The sequence below is a fragment of the Herpailurus yagouaroundi genome, unplaced genomic scaffold, assembly GCF_014898765.1.
Source record: "Herpailurus yagouaroundi ecotype Mexico unplaced genomic scaffold, PumYag 77, whole genome shotgun sequence".
NCBI lineage: Eukaryota > Metazoa > Chordata > Mammalia > Carnivora > Felidae > Herpailurus > Herpailurus yagouaroundi.
In genome coordinates this window covers 87022522-87047981 of record NW_024412388.1, presented here as the reverse complement: position 1 = coordinate 87047981, position 25460 = coordinate 87022522, and the positions used below count along the sequence as shown (strand labels likewise).

General features: G+C 37.1%; 1 protein-coding gene across 4 annotated transcripts in view; it reads left to right on the top strand.

Moving 5' to 3' along the window:
- The first annotated feature begins 4956 nt into the window (after positions 1-4956).
- Positions 4957-25460, top strand: part of DPH5 (diphthamide biosynthesis 5) — a 55001-nt gene continuing 34497 nt past the window's right edge. For 3 of the 4 annotated variants that reach the window (XR_005788799.1, XR_005788798.1, XM_040471118.1), the window contains exons 1-4: positions 4957-5119; positions 5413-5564; positions 14098-14222; positions 21752-21860. Coding sequence is in view for 1 of the 4 variants with exons in the window: in XM_040471118.1 (XP_040327052.1) it covers positions 5430-5564; positions 14098-14222; positions 21752-21860 (369 nt within the window). In the remaining 3 variants the exon portion in view is untranslated. Of the gene's footprint in view, positions 5184-5412; positions 5565-14097; positions 14223-21751; positions 21861-25460 lie in introns of all 4 variants that reach the window. The other variant, XR_005788800.1, reaches the window with a different exon arrangement.

The following is a 25460-nucleotide window of genomic DNA, read 5'->3' as shown; positions in this document are numbered from 1 at the left end:
CACCCACACACACACACACACTCAAGAGTAAATATCCTAGGGAGCTACTTTACACAAAAACACAGGTCTCCAGGCAACTTTCTTAAAATCAGTCCACATGGTTACTCTCAACCTATTAAGCCTGCATTAATAACAACAATAAAAAATCCTGTATTTTTCACAGAAAATAGTTCTAGATTTTTTATTTTAGTATTACACATTTTACATGATCAGATGATGTAAAACATATAGATGAGTAAATAAAATCACTGAATAAAGTGATTTTTTTCCTAAGCCAATGCACATTAGAATAACTTCAAATCTTGTCTTAATCTTAGTAAATAGAACTTCCCTAACACCATGCTATCTTAATTATCACTTATTTGTGAATTGATAGAAAATAATGGCTATCAATCAATTTGAGGTGTCTAAGCTCTACAAATATTAATCAAGATATCCTCTAACAATGAGGCAATCTCTGGGAACACGGAGGTTAAAAGGCCAGCTTCAGAGTAAAATAATATTCTCTATTCACAATAAGGTCACATGGAGTTTACCCAGTAGCCCTGATGTCTTCTTTTCAATAGGCAAACAATTAACTGAAATAGGAAAATTGAAGGATGACTTCTTTTAGATGTAAGTTAATTATGATTTGTTCATAATGTAATGCAGTGTCCCAAATGTTATCACTTTAAAATATAACTACTATATGATGTGTTTATGACAATGGAATGGAAAAGCCATCAGTATTAACTTCTTATGACTATCTATATCTTTCACATTTTATGACTACTGCCTGAAGGTCACAGATTAGATATAAGGAAGAATTTCTGACAGTGTGGGTATAAAAATGAGTTACTGACAAAGGTTATGAAAACAGCTTAAAGATCTTTCAGGAAAAGCATAAATGTTCACCCTGAGGGATGATTTGGTACTCTCCTACCTGCAAGCGGAATATAAAGAAGAAAACTCTCTAGGCCTCTCTCTTTTTTTTTTAATTACTTTTTAATGTTTATTTTTGAGACAGAGTACAAGTGGGAAAGGGGCAGAGAGAGACGGAGACACAGAATCTGAAAGCAGGCTCCAGGCTCTGCGCTGTCAGCACAGAGCCTGATGCGGGGCTCAAACTCAGACTGAGAGATCATGACCTGAGCTGCAGTCTGATGCTTAACCAACTGAGCTACCCATGTGCCCCTATCCTTGTTATTCTTTAAACTAAAACTAAAAAGGCTTTCATTTCATCCTTTTCTTTTTTTTTTTAAGCCCTAGAATCACAGTTCTTTATAACCATCCCCCCCACCAGATGTGAGATTCAAACTTGCAATGGCATTATAAATATGTATTCTGACTAACTGCTTTCGTTATCATCAAACTAAGCTGTTTTGTTAATCTGTTTACCTAGATGAGGGGGTTATCTTTCATGCAAAATGCAATCAATATGTGTACTTACGTCTGCAACTCCCTTGGAAATGCATCAAAAAATAAGATGGGTTGATGGATGGATGAATGGATAAACATGTGATAAAACAAATACAGCACAATGTTAACAACTATAGAACAAACCTAAGAGGTGACTATATGGATGTTTATTATAAAACTGTTTCAACTTTTCTAAGTGTTTGAAATTTTTAATAATAAATTATTGAGGGAAATGCAATCATATTTGAAACTGTTTTAAATGGTAAGAGAGAAATGTCCAAATCACACAGAATAATTCTGCAAAAAAAGAACAGCAAGAGTTTGCTGGTTATATTTGTTGAGTTGGGGAGATTTGCATAACACCTTTACTTTATCTCCAGAAAAGTTCCTAAATTTACACTCTTATTGAGAAATGAAGGCAGGTAAAAAGGTTTAAGAATTCTATAGGGAAAGCAGTTCCTTTGACTGAATTCTGAAGAGTAAAAACTGAAATTGCTTCCATATCTAAAAAGAATATTTCCTTACCTACCCAGAATAACTTCATTTTCAATACAGATTTCCTGAAAGGAGATAGACAACACCTTCCTTTTGATTAATTATTCCTTTTGACGTTGCCTTTTCACTGTAAATCTACCTGGAATTACCCAAAGCAAATCTGACAACAAAAACATGATCAGTACATTGGAAAGCTTACCTACTCAACAGGGTGCATATGAAGTATACGTGAACTGTGTCATAAACCTTTTAACGTAAATAACTTTCTAAAGTGGCATAAGTGAGGCATTGTTTTTGTTTGACATTCCATCAACGACTTTTTGGGAGTCATCTAAAATATACCACACCCTGCATTTATTTCATAAAGATAGGAAACTACACCATAATTCAAAGAAATTGCTCAGCTACTAGTGTATACATAAATGATCTATTTAATGATTATTTACTGAATACCTACTATGTGACAGACACTGCACTAAGTGTATCTTGGGTAACTGTGTAATATAAGATACAATTCTGTAATTGTGTAATATAAGAAACAGGCCCTAACTTTATGAAATTGATGGTTTGGTTAAGGAAGATACACAAATGGGCAATTATAAAACACTTAAGTTGATTGATAAGTATATGCATACAGTATTATTGTAATTACAAGGAGATACTCAACCCTACCTCAGGGATTTCTGGGAAGGACTCCTTAACTTAGTCTTAAAGAGTGAGCAGTGGCCTAGATAGGAGAGAATGGGAGAGAATATTCAATGTAGAGGTGGCAGCCTGACTAAAGTCACAGAGGCACAAAGGGAGAATGTTGTGGGCACAGAAGAGTAGTGCCAGAGTAAAAGCTCGTGGTATGGAGTGGAGAGACATGAGGCTAGAGAGAGGTAGGCAGAGGTCACTCCAGGGATGATCCAGTGGGATATTTTGAAGAGCCTGGACTTTTTCTTGGCCTCAAAAGGATTTTTAGAAGGGAATGACATTTTCAGATTGTATCCTAGCTAGATCTCTCTGGCCCCTAGAAGTATGAATGTGCAGGAGACATGGTGACCAGCTGCAGGAGCGACATGAAGACCTAAAGAAAGACTGCGACAGTAGGTAAGGTTTCTACCAAGAGAGGCAGGTATGTTAGACTGAATGGGGGGTAACTTCCACGTGTCTGGCTTGCATCAGTCTGTAGTTGATAATGCCTTCCATCCAAAGTAGATAATACAGAAGGAAAAGCCAAGTTGAAAGGGAAGAAGATGGATTCAGCTTTGAATGTGATGTCTCTGGGTTATCTAGGTGATTTCCAGCAGAAAGTTAAATATAGGAGGCTGAAGGGGAGGTCTAAATGGGAAATTAAAATCTGAGTCAGCAAAATACTAGAGATACCCAAAATTATTGAGAGTGAATATTCAGGGTTTTATTTTGTTTTTGCTTTTAATCGTAGCCATTCTTTTATTACTATTTTTATTTTTGAGAGAGAGAGAGACAGAGGGTCACAGACTGAGGGGGCCAGAAGATCTCAAGCGGGCTCTGTGCTGACAGCAGCAAACTGGATGCGGATGCGGGGCTTGAACTCACAAACTGTGAGATCATGACCTGAGACAAAGTCGGATACTTGACTGATAAGTCAGATGCTTGACTGACTGAGCCATCCAGGTCCTCCAATTTCAGCCATTCAAATAGGAATATACTAGATTCTCACCGTGGTTTTAATTTTTATTTTCCTAATGTCTAATGATGTGGCTTATTTGATGTTAGTGTATCCTCTTTGGGGATCTGTTTACCTTATTCTCTGGGAGATTTTTTCAAATTCTTTGCCTACTTAAAAAATTAAGTTGTTTTCTTATTTTTACCTTTTGAGAGTTATTTATGCATTCCTGATACAAATCCTTTACCAGATACATGTTTTGCGAATGTTTTCTTCCAGTGTGTGGCTTCAACAATGTCTTTTGAAGAACAGGTTTTATCTCTCTCAACTTCAATTTCTCAATTTTTCTTTTCTACATCATGCTTCTGGTGTTCCACCTGAGGAGTCTTTGCCTAAATAAGATCACAAATATTTTCTCCTATCCTCTCTCTAGGAAGTTTTATTGTTTTGTTTTCCATATAGTTTATATGTACATCTATGATCCATTTGAATTAATTTTTGTTTATGGTATGAAGAATGGATGGATGTAATGAAACTGGATAGAATCAGTCATGAAGAGTGTATTGAATGTGAAGTGCAAAGGGTGGATGGAGCCTAGGAAAAAACATAAAATTAAGGGTTAAGTAACAGGTATTGGGCAAAAAAAGACACAAGGCATTGTCTGAGAAGCAGCAGGAAAATTCTGAATAATCAACACTGCCTAAGATAAACAATGGAAACTGTCTTCTTAACTTGGATGAGGTCACTAGTGACCTTACCAACAGCATTTACAGTCAAAACAAACCATTTCGATATCGGAACTACATCTAACTAACTATAGGAATTCCCCCTGTGGAAGCATTAAGTCTGAAATTCCTGAGCACTCTTAAAGGTCACTTGGAAAGGCACGGGGCACGGCGACCACCGGGCGCCACGCGCGGGCGGCTCTGGGCTTCCCGACACTGAGGATGGCTGAGGCATATCCCAGTCACGCCCCTCGGGGCACTCCGGAATGAGGTCTTGGGGTTGGGGACAAACCCCAGGAATCACCGCCCCGCTAGGAAATCAGAGTCACACTGATGGCCGGGTTTGGCTACACTGACACCTCATTAGGGAGGTAGCTGGTTAAACGGCAGCGGAATGCAAAGGCGAGGATGGAAATCTCTGCACTAGGGCGATCCCGAGCAAATTAGGGAAGTCCGTCCCACACGTCACCCGTTCTCGTGACCGGAGAAGAAAAGGAGTAACGCGCCGCGCTGCGCTACCCAACCTCGGGTCCAGCTCCTCCCAGGCAAAGAGCTCCTGCACTTACCCTGTCCTAGGTTGGGGAGGTGTAAAGCCACTGGCTAAGGGGATCGCGGGTGCTCCTCGTCCTTTCCCAGAGGCCATGCTGGGGACTCTAGACAGACTGCCCGACCCACTGACCTTTCGCTTCCCCACCCCAGCAGCGGACGGGTCACTTCTGGCGCAGCCGGCAGATCTCCCCCACCCCACCCGCAGAGGCCGGCTTGCCCGCCCCTCCAGCTAGTCGTAAAGTGCAGTAAAGGCGCTGACGTTTTGCGGCACCGTCGGTGAGGCCGGCGGCGTGGATTTTCTCTGCGCGAATCATCGCTTTCGGTAGCTATATTTTCGGAAAGGCTGCTTTTAGGCTTTTGGGGACCCAACTACAATTCTCTCTAGGGTAATTGTGTGCTCCTAGGTTGGTGTAACGAGAAAATGCGGGGTAGGGTTGTTCACAAACATTCATTCCAGTCCTTATGTAAGAGGCGTGGAGTGAGGTTCTCAGACCTCGCTCGTGATTGCCGTCTCTTCTCCGGCTGTTTTGGTTTTCAGTTTCCATGTTCATCACTAGATTTTAGATATCCTTGGTGTAGCTGACACATGTTTTTCTTGTTCGCTTCGTCCTGCAGTCTCCCTGGACTTTGAAATGCTTTACCTGATCGGCCTGGGCCTGGGCGATGCCAAGGACATCACAGTCAAGGGCCTGGAAATTGTTAGACGCTGCAGTCGGGTGTATCTGGAAGCCTATACCTCAATCCTGACTGTAGGGAAGGAAGTCTTGGTAGGTGCTTAAGGATCTCCAGTCCTGGGAAGAAAGCTAACAGCTGATTTTCATTACACTAAGCTGAACGCAATTTTCAGGTCTGCTTTAAAACCCATCCCCTGCTCATTAAGGATCTGAGGAGTACAAGAATGGAAATAATACAACAACCAAGTGACTTGGAAAATGAAAGGGTGCTTTTGTCTTACTTTACAAGTCTAATTTTGTGGTTTTCTCCAGTAAATAGGAAAGGAAAGTTACTTTACACTCCTGGGGATAGTTCTCAAAATCCCTTATTTCATGAGATAGTCCATTTTTTTCTGAGTTGAGTGCTAATGAGGTACTGACATAGCCTTAATGAGTTGGTTATATATGCAGAAACCACGCTGAAAGCTTCTCCCTTTGAAGTATTTCCATAGGGAATGGTAATCGCCTTTCTGTCTGTATCCTATCCAGAGACGGCTTACCTTTAAAAAGACTCCCCGTAAGGCTTATACACATACTCTTGTGTATACTGAATAAGCCTGGGACTTAATAAACTTAGGATTTGTTAATTTATCATGCATTTAGCTGGCTCTTGTTAAGGGCTCAGTACATTTTGGAGGAGGGGTTAAGTAGTTCATGTCCATTGTCAAACTCCAAATGGAATGTAAATTAAGATGAACAGAGTGTTGGACGTGTTATAGGAGGAGGGAGAGGATTTTAGAATTGTCTGGTCTATCAAGGCTTCTAAACAAAAAAAATGACCTAGAGAATTTCAGGTCTAATGCCCTCTCAGATTCACAGCCCAGGGAATTCTGGTCTCAGAGTTATAAGGAATTAAGGACTGCTACTTGAATTGGTATTGATATGAAAGTTGCATCTAACAACCAGCTTTGATTTGTTGACTCTGATTTGTTAGGATGGAAGCAAAGTGTCTAAGCTCAAAATAATAAGTATTCCTCTCTTACCAGTAATTAAGGAAAACTAGACTGGACTTAAATTCTTCTAAGAGAGTAGAGACAAATAAATCAGCATTTTTTAGGGTAAGATGTCAGGATTTAGCATAGAGGAAAGTTTGGACCTGACTTTAAATCTTCTCTGTTACATGTTACCATGTAACCTTGGACAAGTCCTTTAACTTTAGTTTTTTAATTTGTGAGATGGGGATAAGAATGCCCACCTCATAGGTTCTTAATGTAGTGCCTGTCACAAAAGTCTCCAGAAATGGTAGTTGTTGATAGGCACATTTCTGGATTTATCTAAACCTCAATTATCTCATTTGTGAAAATAGAGATAATAACCAATTGGAGATTTTATTAAGGTAGGGTTTTATTAAGATGATATATTTGAGGTGGCTCAGTTGGTGAAACGTCCAACTCTTGATTTTCCACTCAAGTTATGATCTCACGGTTTGTCAGAGCCCCATTTCGGGGCTCTGTCTCACAGACTGTGCACTGTAAGCACAGAGCCTGCTTGGGATTCTCTCTCTCTCTCTCTTTCTCTCTGCTTGAGTTCTTTCTCAAAATAAATAAACATTAAAAAGATAACTTAAAAAAAGATGATATATTTGAAAGTGCTTTGTAAATTTTAAGTGCTAACTAAATGGTAATGTTGGTTGCTGTAATTTTTTCAAGTATTCTTTTCCCAAAAATGTAGAATTCGGGCTGGGCCCAACCTCACCTGCAGGTAAATTATGTTTTCTTTGTTAAGGTGCTGGAATATCCATTTCTCTACAATAATAAGTGCTAATATTAATAGAATACTATGTACTGTTCTAAGTGCTTTATATGTGGAACAGGATTATTATTCTATAATTACTGTACACAGTTTACAGGCACAAAGAAACTTGCCCAAGGTCATACAGATAATGAGTGATAGAGCCAGAATATGAGCCGAGGCAGTCCTGAGTTGAGAACCACCACTCTTCACCTTTGTAACATACAGTGTCTCTGTATACTCAGGGATAGATCATAGCTTCACAGAATAATAATTTCATAGAAAGGTAGCATTCAAGCAAAATGGTCAATTTTGAATCTTCTTATCACAAAATTCCATCAGTCTGTTCTTCATGACTTTCTCCAGGTCTTTAGTTCATGTTTTTTCCTGAGCAACTTTCTGTGTGACATCAGCCACCTTTAGTGACTCTTTTCTAGAATAAGTTAAGGTATAAATAAATAAATAAATTCATGCCTTATATTGCCGAGTAAAATGTCAGAGCCACTTTTTCTTCAGTGACTTCCTTTTTGTTTTTTCATTTCTACCTTTTCTTTCTTTCTTTAAACAAATTGATTTTTAAAAATTGTTGACACGTTGGGGCGCCTGGGTGGCGCAGTCGGTTAAGCGTCCGACTTCAGCCAGGTCACGATCTCGCGGTCTGTGAGTTCGAGCCCCGCGTCAGGCTCTGGGCTGATGGCTCAGAGCCTGGAGCCTGTTTCCGATTCTGTGTCTCCCTCTCTCTCTGCCCCTCCCCCGTTCATGCTCTGTCTCTCTCTGTCCCAAAAATAAATAAACATTGAAAAAAAAAATTTAAAAAATTGTTGACACGTGCTCACACCTGTATGTACAATCTGGACTCAATAACTGGATAATTATTACACAGTGCAAAAAAAAGGTTGGAAAAACCTATTTTCTGCAGTGAACATGTGCTTTCTTTTATCAATAATCACACAAAATTATGAAAGCCATATATAGATGTTACTAAACAAATCTGGACTTTATCTGTTCTTACATTGAAAGCTATTGTTTTCAAATTGCCAAACAGGTAGTATTGTTTATATATTCTGTAGTATTCAAAAGTTCATTAAACTAGAGACAGTGAATCCAGGGAAGAGTTTTAGTTTTGTTACATACACTTTGAATTTCTTTAGGCACTTTCTGTGAATAAATTATGATCTTCTATGCCGATTTGGTGTGATACACTTGTAGTGCCTTATACAAAGAAGTAAAAGGTATGGCCTTTGTTCTCAAGTGGTTCATGATTTATCTGTGTTATACCCAGGAAAACATAAATAATAAAGGAAGATTTAAATAACAATTCATGACAACAGTGAAAGAAGCTATAAAATTATATTGCTGGGAAGAACTTAGATGATCTTACTTAAGCCAGTGCTCTTGTTTTCATGAATTAGGAGAAGCTGCCTTACATAATAAATAATTACTAGTTATTAATTCTAATTGAAATTCATATAAGAAAGAAGATCACTTCATGGGGCACCTGGGTGGCTCAGTTTGGTTAAGCATTCAACTTCAGCTCAGGTCGATCTTACAGTGCATGAGTTTGAGCCCCATATCAGGCTCTGCTGTCAGAGCAGAGCCTGCTTCAGATCCTATGTCTTCCTCTCTCTCTCTGTCCCTCCCCTGCTTGCGCTCTCTCAAAAATAAACAAACATTAAAAAAAGAAAAAAAAGATCACTTCAGTCCATGGTGGTCAAGGGAGACTACAGAATAGATGGAATTTAAGCTGTGTCTTAAAATAATGCATCCCAATCTTTTTGTTTTATTTCTTTTGTTTTCATAGTCTAGATTGAAAATGGCAATATTTGCACGGCTCCGCAGGGTAAATAGAGAAAGCAGCTATGGCCAAAAGGAGCTAACTTTGGGGCTGTAGCCACCCTGTAAAAAGCAGAGGAGATCACTAAGCTCTGCCTGTCTATGGTTTATTTATGATACATGTGATGTTTTGTAATCAACCAAGGTTCTGTGACTTTGGACAATCAGTTAACTTTTCTGTGGTCTTTTTCTTATCTCTAAAACGGGGATAAAAATAGGGGCTATCTCATAGATTATAACAAAGATTCAATGAATTCATAGGCATAAGTTCTTAGAACTATGCCTGACCCCAGAGTGATCCTAATGTAAATATACTATAAATGTTGTTATTATAGATAAGACTTGGCAAAGGGAAGAGAAAGAGACAGTTGTTATAGATAAGATTTGGTAAAGGGAAGAGAAAGAGCATAGTGTTCTTTACTGAAGAAAAAATAATTATGAGCAAAAGCATGGAAAAAACAAGCATAATAATTTGCTATACTTGTTCTTGGGCATCACTCAAATAACTTTCATTTTCTTCCAGTATGTGTGTTCCCTCCCTTTTCTTCCTAATCTACTTCATCTGGGTACCAACTCACTCTAGGTCCTGTCTTCCTATCTGATAGCTGTGGAATGATATTGGAGGGATAGAGGAGAAGACAGTAAAGGCCTTCCCACTGAGAAAGATGAGGCAACCAGCTATGACCTTCATTAACTTCCCATTAACTTCCCATTTGTCCTTGCCCTAAATCTGAATCTGTCTTCCCTCCAGTCTTAGAAAATGACTTGTTAGGCGCGTGTGAGTGTCTCAGTCAGTAGTGTCCAGCTCTTCATTTTGGCTTTGGTCATGATCTCACAGTTTGTGGGATTGAGCCCTGCATTGGGCTCTGCGCTGTCAGCACAGAGCCTGCTTCAGATTCTGTGTCTCCCTCTCTCTGCCCCTCTGCTTGTATTCTCTCTCTCTCAAAAAAAAAAATAAATAAATAAATAACTTAAAAAAAAAAAAGAAAATGGCTTGTTAGATTGAAGTTCTCTTCCTGTTCAAGACTAAGTAGATGTGTTTTTCTCAAACCTCTTCCTCTCCCTTCCTCTGAAACTTTATTCCCATCAATTATTCTTTCTTCTTTATGTTCAGTCTGTCTTAATATGCTTCTCTCCTGAACCTGAAACCATATTCAGGTATTGTCTCTTTTGAAAACTCTCTAATTTTTTTTTTTTTATGTTTATTCATTTTTGAGACAGAGACAGAGCGAGTCGGGGAGGGGCAGAGAGAGGGAGACACAGAATCTGAAGCAGGCTCCAGGCTCTGAGCTGTCAGCACAGAGCCTGATGCAGGACCTGAGTCGAAGTCAGATGCTCAACTGACTGAGCCAGCCAGGCACCCCAAAATTCTCCACTTTTAAATATCTTTTCTCCATAGTTACTATTCTCTTATTTATCCAAAGTTTTTTGAAAAAGCAGCATACTTTTATTGTCCCTACTTCACTCATGTCTCATACTCCTGTGAGCTGATTTCCATTCCTCTGAAATATTTGTTTGTTGAGCAATTATTTAATAGCTGAGAATGCCAGAGGATACTTTTCAATTCTTACCTGTTTTACTGCTTTTGACATACTTGCTCACTCCTTGAAGCTGGCTTTTAAGACATGACTTTTTCTTGGTTTTATTTGTACTTTTCCATTTTTCTCAGTCCCTTTTGTAAACCCTATTTCTCTGTTCTTTCTTTAAATGTTAATGTGTGTGTGTGTGTGTTTAAGATTTTGTTTGTTTACACATTCTACTTCTGGCTTCTACTTTTTTTTTTTTTTTTTGACTAGGTAATACATTGTATGGTATAAAATTCAAAAGATATTAGGGGTGCCTAGGTGACTCAGTTGATTAAGGGTCCCAACCCTTGATTTTGGCCCAAGTCATGATCTCACGGTTTGTATGATCGAGCCCCATGTAGGGCTCTGTGCTGATAGCATAGAGTCTGCTTAGGATTCTCTCTCTCTTTGCCTACTTAGGATTCTCCTCTCTCTTTGCCCCTCCCGTAGTCTCTCTTTCTCTCTCAAAATAAATACACATTTAAAAAAGAATTTAAGGGGCGCCTGGGTGGCGCAGTCGGTTAAGCGTCCGACTTCAGCCAGGTCACGATCTCGCGGTCCGTGAGTTCGAGCCCCGCGTCGGGCTCTGGGCTGATGGCTTGGAGCCTGGAGCCTGTTTCCGATTCTGTGTCTCCCTCTCTCTCTGCCCCTCCCCCGTTCATGCTCTGTCTCTCTCTGTCCCAAAAAATAAAATAAAAAACGTTGAAAAAAAAAATTAAAAAAAAAAAAAGAGAATTTAAAAGATACTAAATGGTGTATACATTGCAATATTTCTAGCCCAGTTCCCCTTCATAGAGGCAGTTATTACTAATTTTTCATGTATCCTTCCAGGAATACCCAAAAGTAATTTTAATTTTGACTTTTTACCTTGCCCTCCTTATACAAAACCTGCCAACTTAAAGCAAGAAGCTTTAAACGTTGCTTTCAACTTAAAGCAATGAGTTTTTTGAGTTTTACCTTCATTTTCATGGAGGAGATTAGGGCTGATGCTATACAAAAACTGGCTAATGAGTCATTTGATAATGTATAATATAAATTTAAAATTATTTGTTAAATAATACTGCTTTTCCCTCCTGCCCCTTCCCTGACTCTTATTAGATTCCATGCTTCTATAGCACTTAATGATGTGGTTAGATAATTCCCCACTAGACATTATAAGCCACAGGACAGGGGCCATGTATGTCTCATTCAGCACTATTTGCCGACAACAAGCATAGAGGTTGGCTTGGAGGTTGTGTATAGGAAATATTCTTTGGGGCACCTGGGTGGCTCAGTCAGTTGAACGTCTGACTTCGGCTCAGGTCATGATCTCACAGATTGTGAGTTTGAGCCCCGTGTCGGGCTCTGTGCTGACAGCTCAGAGCCTGGAGCCTGCTTCAGGTCCTGTGACTCCCTCCTTCTCTGCCCCTCCCCTGCTCATGCTCTGTCTCTCCCTCAAAAATAAATAAACATTAAAAAATTTTTAAAAAAAGAAATATTCTTTGAGTAAATGAATAAATTAAGAATAATGTAGGTAAATTAAGAATAATGTAATACCAGTTTCTTACTACTTTTATTATCTCTTCCCTTTTTTACATTTTTTTCAAAAGGATCAGCTATTTGGTTATAATGGAGTGTTTGGGGTGTATGTGCACAGTTATGCATATGTGGATACTTTTTTTTTAATATTGTGTTTCAATTAGATAATGAAATGTTTCTTAAGTAATAAATATGGAGTGATACATGATAGAAGTCTTGAGAAGAGTGGGGTTTTCTGTTGTTGAATCATAAAGTATTAAATAGGATTTAAAATTACTGCTAGCATTAGGCTAGTCACATGTGATTTTTAAAAATTTTTTAAAGAAATGTTACAAGTTCAGTGAGTGATGGGCATTGAGGGCACCTGTGGGTTGAGCACAGGGTGTTGTATGGAAACCAATTTGACAATAAATTTCATATTAAAAGATGTTAGAAGTTCAGGAAAAAAAGAATTCCTTCAGTTTTCAGTAATCATGTGTATGTCTTAGATATATGTGAATATAAATGTTCTACCACTGATAAGTTTTCTGGGCTCATGAAATTAAAGGAAGTTATATGCAAATGAATTATTAAGAAAAAATATAAAAGTGAAAATAAAGAGAACACTTTTTATCTGTAAAAACATCGTTGTCATTGGGAACTTCTGGAACATCTCTGCAAAGATATGCAGAGAAAGGGAAGGGATCTTTTTTCAAGAACAGATTCTAGTTAAGTATTAAGAAATAGTTATCAGAGTTGGAACTATAGCCTTTATCTTCAAATGCTTAATCATTTGTTCATTTACTCTTTTGCTTGACAGATATTGAGTACCAGATAACGCTTCTATTATAGCAGTCCTTGTAACATTTGACTTCTAATATAATCTTTATAGCTCAAACTTCTCAGTATGTAAGAAATAGTATTTGTCTATGAATCTACTTTTACTATATTTGAATTACATATTATTCAACAGGAAATCAGTTAATAAGATTCATGACTTTGCATAATAGTTTGTAACCACTGCCATATGACCACTGGCACATCAGTTCACTCTCTGTACTTACATGCTGCCACCCATTAAGGTCAGCCTCCTGGGTTTATTCTTTAGAGTTGAACTTCAGGGAATTGGTTCACAAAGCAGTGTGTTGAGACTTCCTATATACTTAGAATTCTTTTCTCTCCCCTGCATCTCTGCCTTTTTAGCAGGAAGTAGGAAATACAATTGTTATTTATTTTTTTATTTTCTTATTATTTATTTTAGAGAAAAAATGAGTGGGGAAGAGGTTCAGAGGGAGAGAGAGAGAATCTTAAGCAGGCTTCATGGCTCAGCATGGAGCTTGACGTGGGGCCCATCCCATGATTCTAGAATCATGACCCGAGCCAAAACCAAGAGTCTAACACTCAGCCCAGGCACCTCAGAAATACAGTTTTCAATCAATCTTTCCTGCAATTATATAGGAATGTTTGCTGGTTCTGTAAATAACTGAATCTTAATTTTCTATTATTTCTCATTGAAGTTACCTTTTATTTTAGCCAGAGTCCTATAGGTTTTCCTATGGAAAATTTAATTAAACCCAAATTACCATGTATGTTTATAGTTATTATTTAATATATTCATTTTTATTAGTATGTTTATGAAGTAAGGCTCGTACAAACATGTTCTCTGTTCATTCTACAGTATTCTGCCTGGTCTGTTAGACTCAGATTTAGATAAATTTAAAATGCAGAAAGTCTCAGATGTTAGGAGGTCTACCTCCTCTTGGGATATTAAGATAGCCCCAAAGACAGAGTTTAATTGCAACATGTTATAGAGTGCTAGCTCACTGATGAGTCCTGTTCAGTGATCTACGTATGGATGTCTGGATGGTTGCCAAAATTTGCACCAGCCCCAGAGATTAGTGTGTGTGTGTGTGTAAATGGTCACCTGCTGTCTCATTTTGATATTGGACTTAAATCTGTAGGAAGAGTTCTACGGAAGAAAATTGATTCTTGCTGATAGAGAAGAAGTGGAACAAGAAGCAGATAATATTTTAAAGGATGCCGATATCTGTGATGTTGCATTCCTTGTGGTTGGTGATCCATTTGGGTAAGTCAAAGCCGATATTTTAATTTATTTGCTTGTTTTTAACTCAGTAAGAATTATTCCATTTAAAATTTTTACTTGCCAGGTCCTAATAAAGGACTGTGTTTACGTAGGTTCTAAAATCTCATAAAGTTTCATTATCTTTGAGATAAGTGAAGAAAATCTGCTTGATAAGGATGTTATCATATGTAACTCTTACATTGGTTATTAAGGGTCTGTTCTAAAGTTTGTATCATTGCTTTTGCTATTCTTTTAGAAGATAACTTAGGACATCAAATGACCTAACTAGTATATCATTATTAATAAGTTTATTACATTATCAAGAGTTATACCTGCCATTTATTTTTCAGGTAAATTGCAAGCATCTTCTGATTCCTTTATCCTAAGCTTTTTTTTTTCTTTTTTAATCACTTCATATTTATCAACATTGTCACTTTACTTGCCTTGAATTTAAAAATCTGTCAAGCCTCAGATTTCAATTTCTTATATCCCTTGGGAGCTCTGTTCTTTCCCCATTACTAAAAAGATGGGTTTCTACTTGTCTAGTCAAGCATCATCAATCTCTAATGTCAAGCAAAACAGAGGAGTTCTTTGTCTCCAGCTGGTGACCCAAGATTTATGTCACAGATTTAAGGAACATAAGGACAATTAAAGCACTATGAACTCACCACCAAGGATGTTTTTCAAAAAGAATGGAGTTACATGTGCATGTGTCTGTCAAAAAAAAAAAAAGTAATTTACATCAGTATGGTATGCCAGAGATTATGTTTCCTTATTATGTTTGGTTGCAAATGACATTGTATAATCACACATTTAAAAATAACAGTTTGTTTTAGCCTATGACATTGTTTTCTGTAAGTCTTCCTCCAAATTAGCAGTACCTATTTTTCTTTTATTTATTTCTTTTAGCCAGAAAATAGTAAAATAAAATAAAGGTGATGAAAAATTCTATGTATAAAATGTCTTGAAACTCTTGTAGGATTTTCTCATTATTGCACTGGATTCCTGCCAAAATTCCATATTTTTTTATAGTGACACCTTCTGAACTCACCAAACTTTCTTACTTGATGGTATAACAATTCTTACAGTCACCTAAAAGAGTGATCTCAGAGTTACTTTTGACTTCCATGGCATCTAGTCACTGACAGAGCCCAATAAACCAGTGCTGCTCAGTGTGAGGTTTATAGACTGGTCCCAGGCCACAAATTTACTAGTCCATGATGAGGACTACAGAAATTGAGAGTAAGCATTTAGAAATTCTATACCAGTTTTTAGAAGTAATTTTATCTCTGCTGAATCTCATAATTTGGAGCTTATATTTTGTATTTTATATTTTATTTTCCTAATCATTAATTTTGAGTGCATTTTACAAAACTATTGTTCCATGACCATTTAGAACTTAAAGTATTGACCTTTTACTAGTTAGTATGAGAAGCACTGCTTTTGACCTTTCTTTTTTTTAACCAAAATTTTTTATATCTTTTTTATTCCCTAGTTTAATATAGTAGCCTTTTGTCTGGTCCAGGTACAGATTCTTATTTCATTACCTGTGTTGTAGCCAAATTTATACTTGTGAAGCCACAATTTGAAAATCTTACTTGAGCTCAAGTGGGAATTAGTAGCTCTGTTGGCCAGACATGAAAGGTACTGTCCAGCCTGCCCTTCTAACTGTATCTGGTTCTCTTGTACTGGTTTGCCCACACTCATGCCAACCAGTTTGTTCTTCCACCATCATCTTGATTTCTCATTCTATACATCTGTTCAAACTCTTCCCTGCATCTGTAATACCTTTTGGTATATTTCTGATTGTCAGAGTCCAGCCATCTTTTGAAGCCTAACTCAGACATCATATTCTCAGTGATGCAGTCTTTTATTACCCAGATGAGAAGTTCTGTTTCTAACTGCTGAAGTATTATTCATATGAGTTTTCATACATTGCCTCACAATGCATTTTTTTAAATAAATATATACCTCTACCTTTTATATTTGTAGGCTATCCTTCACAATTTTATCTCCCTAGTTTCCCTCACAATATAGTAGATATCAATGAAATATTAATGGAAAGAGTTGTTTAATATTTTGCCTGGGGTCACAAAGGAAGATGAGGCATATCTTAGACTGACATTTCTCCATTCAATAAATATCTTTGGAACACGTATATCATGACAGGCACTCCTACATGCTGGATATATGTTAGATGATAAAACACAGGCTTCACAGTTTATTAAGGGAGGCTGACATCAATGAAAGAAAAAATAACAAATTAAAATTTTGATAGGCCTGTCAAGGAAAAAAAGGACTCACAGGAATAGGCTAATTTGTGCAGGGTATATGGAAAATCCTTTTTGTTGAGGTAATATTTAAACAGGTGTCTGAAAGATGAAAGGAATAGCAGAAGGGAAGAACATTGTAAGCAGATGGAACAGCAAGAATGTATTCAAAGACCTAGAAGGCCAAAGTGACTGGAGTAGCAGGGAGAGGGAATGAGAGGGAGTTAAAGAAGTGAGTGAGACCCAGATCTTGTAAGGCCTTGGTGGGGGTAGGGTTTTGTTTGAAGTACTCTGGCACATCTTTGGTGGTTTTTAAGCAGGAAAGAATCACAGTCTGATTGACATTCTTAAGTGATCATTCTAAATGCTTGCATGAAGGGATTTAGGGAGACAAGGTGGCTCTGGTGGAAGACAGAAAAAGGCAAACTGGGAAGAATTTAGAAGGAGGAATGCCAGTATTATGTATGTAGGTGAGGAAAAGGAAAGAAGCAAGTTTTCCAGAATTCTGGCTTTAGTGACTGAGTAGTTGATAGTGCCAGTTCTTGAAATGATGAAAACTTGTAGGGGAAAACAAGAATTGGTTCTGGAAATGTTTTAAATTTGAGATGTCATGTAAGCAATTTGATATCTGCTACTTGAGCTCAAGGGGTTTTCTTGGATATGTGGCTTTTGAATTCATGAGTATATATGGGGTGAGAGAGAGGGAGAGATACGGTGTTTAAAGCTAGAGAAACGGATGAAATCACTTTATTTTTTAATTTTTTTAATGTTTATTTATTTTTGACAGAGATAGACAGAGACAGAGCATGAGTGGGGGAGGGGCAGAGAGAGAGGGAGACACAGAATCCAAAGCAGGCTCCAGGCTCTGAGCTGTCAGCACAGAGCCTAACGCAGAGCTCGAACTCACGGACTGTGAGATCATGACCTGAGCCAAAGTCGGACGCTCAACCGACTGAGCCACCCAGGCGCCCCTGAAATCACTTTAGAAAAGAACAAGGGGAAAAGAAGACCTAGGATCAAGCCTTAGGAAACTTGTATTTCGTGGTCTGTCAAGAGCCAGAGGAGGAAGAAAACCAAGAGTGTGTTGTCACAGAAGCGAAGAAAAGAGATACTTTAGAGAGGAAAGAGTGGTGAAATCTGATACACTGCTGAAAGATTAGGTCGAGGATGAGGATAAAAAAGTGTAAATTAAAAGGCAAAGAGTTTGGAGTTTTTCTGTGGTGGTTTTATGGAGGAGTTGGTGCTTGAGTTGGGTCTGTGTAGAATTCAGTAGGTGGAAATTGTGGAGGAGGTCTGTGGGACTCGGGGTAGAAGGAGAATTCCACATACATGAAAAATTGAGGCCTAAAGTGCCTTGATGCTATTACTACCCTGCTCAAAAACCTTGAGTAGACACTGAAGTTGACTTCATGGCCTAAGTCTTTTAATAGTCTATGTACTTTCTTCTTTGGTTACTCTTTGTTTTTATTGTGCTAGAGTCAGATTGTTCAGTTTTGCCATTTCGTAAGTGTTTTTGCAGTATTTATCTACCATGTTTTTGCTGCTCGTACTTTTTCCTTAAAATAGACTTCTCTTGCCAGTTTGTTTCTTTTATTACCAATTTATTGACATTTAATTGGCATAACAGCACTGTGTAAGTCTAAGGTGAACAGTGAAATGACTTGACTCATATTTTGAATGGATTACCTCAGTAAGTTTAGTTAACGTCTATCATACAAAAAAGAGAAAGAAAAAAGTTTTTTCCTTGTGATGAGAGACCTTAAGATCTACTCTCTTAACAACTTTCAGATACACTGTACAGCAGTGTCAACTGTAGTCATCCCCAGTTTCTGTTCAGTAAAATAGTAGATTCTTTAAGACCCAGCTCAGATGCCACCTCTTCCATGAGTCCTCCATTATTTTATTTAGGAATGAGGGCGGCCTGTTTTTTGTTTTTTTTTTTTTTTTTAAACTCCTGGGCAATTAATTTGCTCTATGTCATTGACCAATAATCATGCATATCTTACATTCAGATTTGTGTAATAATTACTGTACCTTGGTTATTTTTAATTTACCAACTGGATTACTATTGAGATATGGTACTTGCAGACAGAATGGTGGGGAATGTGTACATTTTCATTGGGCCTTGAAGAATTAGGATTTGTGTGCATTAAATGCATAAACCTGGAAGAAAATACGGAATGCAGCAAAGCACCAAAATTCTTCCTTATGTACAACCACAAAAATTTTTTATTTTTAAATCCTTTTCCCCTTATCTGAATATAAACTTTGAAAAGTACTTAATCTCAAATTCTTCATTCTAATATTTTTTAAATTGTGATAAGGTTTATATAACATGATATTAACCATTTTAAGCATTTTTAAGTGTGCACTTCAATGACATTAAGTACATTCACACTGTCGTGCAGCCATCACCATCATCCACTCTTAAATTTTGAAAGAAGGGGGGCACCTGGGTGGCGCAGTCGGTTAAGTGTCCGACTTCAGCCAGGTCACGATCTCACGGTCTGTGAGTTCGAGCCCCGCGTCAGGCTCTGGGCTGATGGCTCAGAGCCTGGAGCCTGTTTCCGATTCTGTGTCTCCCTCTCTCTCTGCCCCTCCCCCATTCATGCTCTGTCTCTCTCTGTCCCAAAAATAAATAAACGTTGAAAAAAAAAATTTTTTTGAAAGAAGGTAATTGAAAGTCAGTTAAGTCAGTTGATATAGTTCTCATCTTTTCCCTTTTATCCAGGTTACTGATAGGAATGTGGACGTTAATCACATAAAGAATATAAATGACTCTAAAAAAAATTGTATGTCAATAGATCTGACCCAGTCATGTGAGCAATGACAGTCTTAAGCTTTCTATCCCCATAAAGAATTTAGTTGACCAAGGTCACGATTAAACAAATTTTAATGGTGATTCCATTTTGTTATTCCATTCTTTATTTTAGTATGCTCTGTAGCCGTGTATATTTTATAAGCAATGAACACATAATTTTTTTTATCCTTATGTTGTGTGCCTTTTCCTTCATGGCATACACATACATAAAAACATATCTTTATTCACTTGTCTTCTGTTTGCTTTAATGTAGGTCATTTGATTTTTTTCCATTCCATGCAATGGATGTGCTTGGCATCTAGTAGCTATTCAATAGATGTCAACGTTATTATCATTAGTCCATTTATTTCTCCAATATAAGTAAAGCTGCCGTGTATGGATTAATGTATATGACCCTTTTCCCCTCCTTCCATTCTCTCATCCCTACATTTTGGATTTTTTTTCTCCAAAAAGTTTATAATACCAAAGAAAAAAAAAACAAAAGTTTTGAACATGGTTATTTTCAAGCATGTATTGTCAAATTACTTTTCAAAGGACTGTACCAGTTTATAATGCTTCCAGTAGTTTATGAGAACATCACTTTCAGCATATCATTACAAATATTAATGAACTTTCAGATCACAAGCCATAGCACTGTCAAATGTGGCAGTACTGTATCTGCAAACTAGCGTTATTATAAAATAAACATACCAAGTCTTACATATTTAAATTGGTCATCTTTATGTTCTTTATTTTATTGATTCCATTGATCAGAACATTCTTGAATCTCTTTTGAAATTGCTTTCAGAGCAATTCCAAGTAATAAGAATATTATTAAGACAAATTTATTACTATTTCTGGGCACGTGGCTCTATCCAAAATCATATATACATACATATACACACGTGATTTTGGATAGAGCCATGTGCCCAGAGGTAGTAATAAATTTGTTTACACACACACACACACACACACACACACACACACACACACACTTTTCCAGTCACCAAAATGAAGCATTTTCATGATTCGTGATCTAGAAGGAATGCCCAATATGATGGTTTAAACCTGTGTTTCAAGCCAGTTTTTTCTTTTCCATGAAGCAGTATAATTTGGGTAATCATGATGATAAAATACCAATTTTTTCATAGCAGAAATCTGAGGGACTCATTTAATCACATTCATGGCAGTTTCACAAAATCAGATCACTTTGTCAGGTCATTAAATCTTCATAGTATACCAACCACATCTGGTCATTTTAAATGAAGTTGTGGTAAAGAGAGGTATAATTTTAAACCAGGTTTTCTTTCTGCTCATCTGTTCAAATAACGCACCAAATAACTAATTCAGTATTGTTTAATCTTAGTGTTAAGTAGTGAAATTCTGTTGAAGATGATATTAAAAACATTCTTTATAACTGTCATTTATGTTATTTTTTAAAAGCTTGCTCTAAATCAAATTAATGATTGTTTTTCATACTAGTTTTTATTTTATGTGTGATTAAAAACAGGCTTCCCTGGTGGGCATTTGTTAATCTGTTTCTGACTGCCTCATGGGGTGAAAGCCCTTGATCTTCCTACTTGGTATGCATTGACCAGTTGACAGGTTCTGCTGGTTTGTATGTAGTTTCTCAAACATGCCAATGTTGCTTTCCCCAGCAGGACCTGGAGTTTTCATCCAGGGGAAAAAGGCTTTTAATAATGCAGTTCTAAATTGATGTGGGGTTACATTTCATAGTATCCATACTTGCATTTACATATATTCTCTCTCCACCAAAGTCTTATCTTATCATAATCATTAGATTTATCTCAACAAAGGAAAGGCAACAGGCAGAATGTGCACTCACATACACATGCACACATACAATTATATACAGTAACCAGACTGAAAACAGTTATAAATAAAATCACTGCTAGACAGATGTAAAATGCAACTACGATTATGTCAGATAGAACCCTAATATAAAGGCAGAACTTGATAGCCTATAAAAATGTTCTTTATCATCTGTTCTGTAGTATTTCAAAATACAAAAAAAGAAACCTTCAAAATAGAGCAGAAAGTATAGAGTAGGTCTAGTTGTGCCATCATTTAGAACTCAGAGCAGTCATTTTAAGAGTTTAAAGGGGTCCTAAGACGAAAAAGTTTGAGAATTGCTGCTCAGGAGTTCACTTGCTGAACTTCCATTCCACAGATGTGTTTGCAGGTGTTAAAGGGACAAAAGAGTAAGTACAACTTCCCTTTTTCTCTGTAGCTACCAAGGCTGCTCTAAAAGGGTAACAAGTGCAGTTTAGCACCGTGAAGGGCATGTGTAGACTTAACACTTTTCTTGTCAGAAAGCCCCCGAATTGAGGAAAAGGAGCCCCCATAACCCTTTGATTGGCTTGAACTCATGAAATATTATACCTTTACTCTCTTAAAAAGTCAGTGTTACTTTAATCCAACCTGGTCTTTTCCCACTACAGGGCTACCACACACAGCGATCTTATTCTGAGAGCAACAAAACTGGGAATCTCTTACCGAGTTATTCACAATGCTTCCATAATGAATGCTGTAGGCTGCTGTGGTTTACAGGTAATGCTACGAAGATTTTTTTCTTAATGGTAGTTAGCAAAAGTGTTTTAGAAAACTACAAATTGCAGGTAGATTTTGTTATATTTCATGAATTTTAAGATGTTATTTTATGTAATACATTAATGTGTACTAAATTTTTAAATATTAAATATTTTATACTATTTCCCTAGAACTTAGATCTTTTTCCCCCTCATTGAATAGACCACTGAAATTAGCTACAGAAAGACTTTAATCTTATATCCAGCTTTCGCATACAAAACCAGGGAAATTTAATCTAATTAAATTGGTTCTGTATTCCTAAAGCCATTTCACACTCTTCCAAATAACTTACTCTGCATCGCTGATGCATGTTTTTCCATATGGTTATTATTTTCTGTCCCATCACGAGCATCGTGATACAGCATTTCTTAAAGGAATCTGTAAAAGAGCCAAAAGCCAATCATATTAGGCTTTTAAGCCACCTATGTAATTATCTCAGTGTATTGGTTATTTTTAACCCAACAGTCTTAGTTTTGAGGAGTTAAAAGAGTGCTCCATAACTGTTTCTGGGATTTTCTTCCAAGCTGCTGAAGTTTGGTATCTTGTGTTCTGATGTTCACACATATATGATCTATGGCAACTGTGACTGCTCATGGCCAACAGTGGTTTTAAGACTTAATTCCTTGTTAGGACTTATTCCTATTTCAGATATATTTTAATAGAAAAAAAATGTACATCTTAGAATCTATGAAATGAGATATCCCCAGTGTGTCTTCCTGGAAAGCATAATTTAAAATAGATATTTACAACAAGAAGATACATTTACATTGGACACCAGTTTGTATCTGTTGCTTTAGAGGTGTCTTTATTTTCTGCGTTACCTAGGAAGAATATCTCAATTTAATTGACATGCTAGCCAGTCATCTCAGAAATATTGCCTTTGGTTCTGAAGAATCAGAGAAAAGATATAAATGATTCACCTTTTAGTATTCATTACTTGCACTTAGTTATTACATTTAAATTGGCAAAGAATTTTGCTCTCTTTTGTCTTCTAATAAAATGCATACGTAAAAAAAAACCTTGCCAATTCAAGGCCTTTTTGCACTTTTTTTAAAAAGTTTATTTATTTTGAAAGAGAGAGAGTGTTTGTGCACCTGTGCTCACGTAGGGGAGGGGGCAAGAGAGAGGGAGAGAGAATCTCAAGGAAGCCAGGCTATATCTCGTGAACCATGAGATCATGACCTGAGATGAGATCAAGAGTCCAATGATTAACTGACTGAGCCAGCCAGGCGCCCCTCTTTTTTACACTTTTAAAAACCCTCTTGAACATTCCTGTGCTGGAGTAAGTGAATGGAATTTCCTGATTCATAGTCCAGTATTCTTTCCTGTAGACCATGTACTTTTTAAGAACTGATGGTTGCCAGGAGAAAGGAAAAAAAGAGAAGAATAAATTAATCATGTGATACACAAAGATGTGTAATAAACCTTAAGCTAATGGAGTATATATATTTTTTTCATATTGGTTTTATTTTGATTTCTGGTGAGGAAAGTTACCTAGCCCCTTTCCATCATATTTTGGTCTAAATTATCATGACTTATCATTTAAAGTTTTTTGCTTCTTTCTAAACATAAAACTTTTCAAAAGATTTTTGTCTTCATCACATGCATATCTGTTATTTAGACTGGCAGGAACTAAATTAGGGTGACCCTGTCCTCCTCCTGATCCTCTAGGTTGATAGACAGGTACAGTGTTATTGTTCTCATGTTTGAAATAGATGAAGGTATTTGAGAGGAAATTTACTGTGAGAATTGACAGTCTCCATAGAAGCCCTTAAGATCATATCCATATTACATAGATTATTTTTAACAATTCAGCTTTCTCTCAGTTTTATATAGGATTTTTCTGGGCAGCTACAAAGCATTGTTTCCCCATCTTGGTTCTATTCTCTAATCTGGGTATGAAAATGACTTACTACTTGTGTGAAAAACAGGAAGTGCCTTTTTAGGTTCTGCCTTAGGTATTTGATGAAATTTCTATGAAAGTATACTTTTTGTACCACCCAAGTTATTTATATTCTAGGAGAAAGAGGTAATTATTGACACTGTTTCTAAGTGTTCTAAGATAAAGCACAGTCATTATATTCATGGCACTTTTACATTTTAAAACAAATGTATAGATACCCTGCATAATACCTAAGGTTTTCAAAGTCCCCTTCCTTCTAGTATCTTCTCTTTTTCTTCTAAGTATTTAGGGTTAGCATTTATGGGAAAAACAATAACTTACATGAGTGGTTCTCAGACTTTAGTATTCATGAGAATTACTTAGAGGGCTTATAAAAGAGATTGCTGGCCTTCCCCTGAAATTTTCAGATATAGTAGATCTGGGGTGGGGGTGGGGGTCTAAGAATTTGCATTTCTAGCAAATTCTCAGGTGATGCTGAAGTTGCTAGTACATTTTGAGAATCACCAAACTAGACAGATAAAAACTTTCTTAGAAAGTTAATGAGCTTGTGCTTTTTTTTTTTTTTTTAGCATGGCCTAATTGAAAGAGTAGATTTCAGTTCTCAGAAATATGTTTGCTAAATGTAGAATGTTAACAGGTTACCTTGCCATGCTGTCTTTCTCAATTTTTTAAAAGGGAAGTGGGCACCACTTTCGAAAGAGATTCTGTCATCTCTGTGAAAGCTTTCCCATGAGTTCAAAAACAGCCATCAAGTTATTGAACAGAAGTACTGTTTTGAGTAATGTGACAGACCTGAATAGTATATGTTTTACAACATTTTTACCTTAGGTTAAAGAGTAGCAGTATGGAATTCCTAACCTGGAAATAATGGGCACAGATTTTTTTAAGCCTGTCAGTTTGTTAGCCCCTTTTGAACCTATCTTATCATTGTTTCCTAAAGCAGCATAGAGAGCTCAGAATCAACTATTCAGTATTTTTCATCAACTTTGTAGTTTATTAACTAGACTCTTGATTATCAGTATTTTTTTTCAATGTTTATTTATTTTTGAGAGACAGAGCATGAGTAGGGAAGGGGCAGAGAGAGGGGGAGACACAAAATTCAAAGCAGGCTCCAGGCTCTGAACTGTCAGCACAGAGTCCAACGTGGGGCCCAAACCCATGAACCGCGAGATCATGACCTGGGCCGAAGTCAGACACCCAACCGACTGAGCCACCCAGGCGCCCCTTGATTATCAGTATTAATGAAGGTAAGTAGGTGTGTAGACTAACACTTCAAAACACACAAAACCAGTTGATACACATTCTATTATGGGCATGCCATAAAATAGTTTTTTTTATTGCAAACCCCATATTCCTATGAAAATGTTTCTTGTTAAAGGGAATGTGTAGTAAAGGCTACCAAGTTAGACATCATTAAGAGGTTTAGTGATTCATTTATTCAACAAATATTGTTTGCCTATTTATTATTTGCTTGCCTTGGATACGCTGATAAATCTGTCTAACAAAGTCTCTGCTTTCAAAGAGCTTACATTCTAGTAGGAAGGAGAGGCAATAACAACAAGAAAATAAACATCAGGTAGTGGGAAGTATAAGAAATTCAAGTAGACTGATATATGTTAGAGATTTGGCTGGGTCTCTGTTGTAATTGGGTGGTCAAA